The 3,897-nt window shown below is 46.2% G+C and overlaps 1 protein-coding gene across 1 annotated transcript in view; it reads right to left on the reverse strand.

Annotated features, from left to right (window-relative positions):
- Positions 1-344: 344 nt before the first annotated feature.
- GMPS (guanine monophosphate synthase) overlaps positions 345-3,897 on the reverse strand; it is a gene marked incomplete at its 5' end in the record, with an annotated part of 43,413 nt that continues 39,860 nt past the window's right edge. Inside the window, 2 exons of the mRNA XM_023733843.1 lie at positions 345-1,609; positions 2,677-2,849. Coding sequence (XP_023589611.1) covers positions 1,508-1,609; positions 2,677-2,849 — 275 coding nt within the window. The remainder of the gene's footprint in view (positions 1,610-2,676; positions 2,850-3,897) is intronic.

Raw genomic sequence — 3,897 nt, forward strand, 5'->3', positions numbered from 1 at the left:
AAGATTGAAGAATTGATGACTGAATTATGCTGATAGTGAAAAATACTGAACACGCCACGGACTGCCAGGATGAACAAATCTGTCCTGGAAGAAGTGCAGCCAGAATGCTTCTCCGAAGCGAGAATGGCGAGACTTCATCTCATGTACTTTGGACATGTTATCAGGAGGGACCAGTCCCTGGAGAAGGACATCATGCTTGGTAAAGTAGAGGGTCAGGGAAAAAGAGGAAGACCCTCAATGGGACGGACTGACACAGTGGCTGCAGTAACGGGCTCAAACACAGCAATGATTGAGAGGCTAGCACAGGACTGGGCAGTGCTTCACTCTGTTGCACACGGGGTTGCTATGAGTCAGAACTGACTCGACAGCAGCTGACGACAACAACAACATACGAATGTCGGCAATGATCTGTTAGGAACTGGTGGTATGGCAGGGAGTCCGTCTGTCCTTGTGTCCCGTTTTGCAGCTAGCAGAGGGGATTACAAGGCTTGGCAAATACCCTGCATGGACCAAGACGGGTCAGGGTCTTGGTAGCAGTGGGTGACATATCTATGAATTAGATGTAGTAGTTCATTTGAGAACTCTTTATTAGATTCGATAAGCACTTTACCACTTCCATTGTAAGCTGTGGGCATGTGAGACGGCTTCTGCAAACTCAGAGCTTCTCCTCTGACCAGCCAAACGAGAGACTGAACCTCACACATGCTCCACCAGAGACACCACGGAGACGGTCTCTCACTTCTGGGGACAGAGAAGAACCTTTCTCTGTGCGGCTGTGGGGGCACCTTACTAACGAACAAGTTAACAACCTTACTAACGAACAAGTTAACTGTGAACAACGTGGCACCTAGGTGGAACATGACCTGAAAACATTTTAACCTGAGACCACTCAAAGTTTCTCCCCCCATGGCTGTGAGATCATAAAATTCTAAAATACTTCAACAAATTCCTGGTGCTTTGTCCAGCATAAAGTGGCTCGTTTCATAGCGCCAGCATCCTGCAGAAATAGCCCGGACAGCTCAACTAGACCATTATCTGATCCTCACCTTCCCCACCCTTTGGAGGAATAAGCTTACTTACAGGAAACTCAGATTCTCTGAAAGGTACACACACTACGTCACACTGGTGAATAAGGGGTGTCTCTAACAGCTCTAGATCTGGTAAGGGGACAGAAGCCCGTTATACTCCCAAACTCACCCACCTTCACACAGCTTCGTAGGACAGAGACATCCACAGCGAGTCTATACATACAGAACAAGCAAGGGACAGGCAGAAGCAGGACTGTCCGTCTGAGCGTAGGCAATGGTGCCCTGATTATTTCCCCGTCCAACTCAAGTCCCCTTCAGTCATCCCCAGTTTAGCTCTTAAGCAGCAGATTTTTCCCGTACAGAACTCAGATGTGATGTAGCAGCTCCGGTACCTCTGGTCACAGTACTACATGTCAATACTGGGAATGGTTTCTAATCAACTTGAACTGCACACAGCACTTTAAAGAACAAGAAGTTTATTACTCCCACTCAGTAGTCCCTGGGGGCTTGGACGTTAAGTCATACATAACTCGAGAAATACCAGGAATCTTCTTAATCTCAGCGACCATCTTAAACACCACCTGTTATAAAACAAAGATCATGAATAGGAGAGCAGGATCTACCACACGTCAAACAGTCCTAGAGGGCTCACACGTGCAATTTAAAACTAAAATGCGATACATTTCACTACTGTCCTCTACGTACATGGGATGGTCTGATTAATCATATGTAGTGAGCCTATTTCCCTCTACACAAGACGTAAGTGACTGAAACTCAGCACTACTCAAAGTGTGGTCTGCAAACAGATGCCTGTACGTGAGCCGTGTCTGTTACTGCTCCACAACAAGCTACATGCAAAATATGCACAAAGCACTTAGAAACTTCTGTAACAATTTGACATTGCTGTGGCATCCAAGCATGTGATTTTATGTGTTTCAGCCAATGTTTCTCAAATTATCTGTGGCTTCAACATACAACTCTGAGGCCATAACAATCATTGTCAAGTGTCCAGGAAGGCAGGAAGGGCCAGTCACTTGGCTCACCAGAGATCCAGCAAGTTTGAGCCAGAGGGCAAGCAGACTCCAAGTAACGTCCTCTGACCCAGCTATAACCAGAGGCTTGCATCAGAGAACTGGAGCAGTGGCCCAACTAAGAAAGCCTCACTCAGACTTCCATCTGATATTACATAAAAAGTACCTCTGGAGAGTAGAGGGTGGAGGGGGAGCAGAAGGAGGGGAGATGGTGGTCAAACATGTAACTGTTAGTAGGCAGAGCATTCAGCAACTTGTGGGTATCTGGCCATAATGCCATCAAATCTCCTCTTTATTTCTAATAAACTCTTCTTTGCTCCTGGGGTCTGCTTCTTTACTCAGGATATAGTATTTATGAAGTAGAGGTTGGCAGGATTAGATAAAATTATAGAGTACAGCTGGTTACCCTCCACACAGTAATCAGACACGGGTGGTGGAGGGGCACAGTAAACGTAAGGCCTTTTCTGCTACAGTGCGTTACAGGGGAAGTACGTGGAGATAAAAAATGAAAGCCCATCTCACGAACAGACACCTGAAATACCGACCCTGTCACAGTCTGGTCCACTCACCCTATCATAAAATGCATAACGTCCGCCAGAAAGAAAGGCCTAAGTTACCTCCACGGGGATCTCACTGCCAGGCGTTGCAGGTACACCGGTCATGAAGTCACTGGTGATGAAGGTGCGAATAACCACAGATCTCTGGCATGAAGGCTGCTTCTGAAGGGGGTCCCGATCAAAATGTAATGGTGTCAAAATCACCGGCATCTGGCTGATTTTCCCAGCATACCCTGGAGAAAGGAAGTAAGGGTGTAGAAGCAATCATGGAAAAGCACTCGAACCCAGTTCAATAAAACCCTCTCAGACAGTGTCCAAAGTCTCACACACACACAGTTAGGACCGCTGTCATGCAATGACTCCAGCTACTCCAACAGCACTGTCAGGAGACTCAATCCCAAACACAGATGACAGAATTAGACCCGTGCAGCGATACGCTACAGGGATGTGAGATATATCAAAATCACCTCAGCGACCAAATGCTTGGCCACAGGTCTGAAGTGGCCCACTTAAGCGTCATTAAATTTATAGGAATTATGCTTTATGAGACCTCAAGGAGTAACAATATTCTGTTCAAAATTTTGATAAATGATTCAAAGGGAAAACTGTAATACTTTTAAAGGAAAAAAGTCTAACTGCCTTACTTCTGTTTAACAACAAAAGCGGCTCGCCTAGATCCCTAAAGCTCAATAGCCATTAAACTGAGAGAGAATCACAATCGTGACCACTGAACCGACAGAATCTCTTCTTAAAGCAACACTGCAGACAGGAGCACAGCTCACTGTCAACTTCTCGCTGCCTCAGTCAGACTGTTCACGGTATGGCTCTAGAAACCAGTGACTTCAATTGCACAGGTTACTCATTAGGATAGTTTCCATCCACGTCCAGGCAGCTTTTTGGTAACTAGGTTTTGTTTGTATCCGTGTGGGGTAGGTAGGGGTTGGAAGGTAAGAGACGAATGGGGAGAACAAAGGAAATGGAAAAAGACAGGATTATCTTTTATGTCGTTGTTGTTAGGTGTTGTCGAGTCAGCTCCTACTCAAAGGGACCCCGTGTACAACAGTACGTTTAATACCACCTGGACCTACAGCATCATCACAGTCACTGTCGCGCTTGAGCCCATTGCTGCAGCCACTGTCACTTCATCTTGTTGAGGGTCTTCCTCTTTTTCACTGACCCTCTACTTTACCAAGCATGATGTTCTTCTCCAGGGACTGGTCCCTCCTCATAACATGTCCAAAGTACACAAGACGAAGTCTCACCATCCTCGCTTCCAAGGAA

The sequence above is a fragment of the Trichechus manatus genome, unplaced genomic scaffold (assembly GCF_000243295.1).
Source record: "Trichechus manatus latirostris isolate Lorelei unplaced genomic scaffold, TriManLat1.0 scaffold00062, whole genome shotgun sequence".
NCBI lineage: Eukaryota > Metazoa > Chordata > Mammalia > Sirenia > Trichechidae > Trichechus > Trichechus manatus.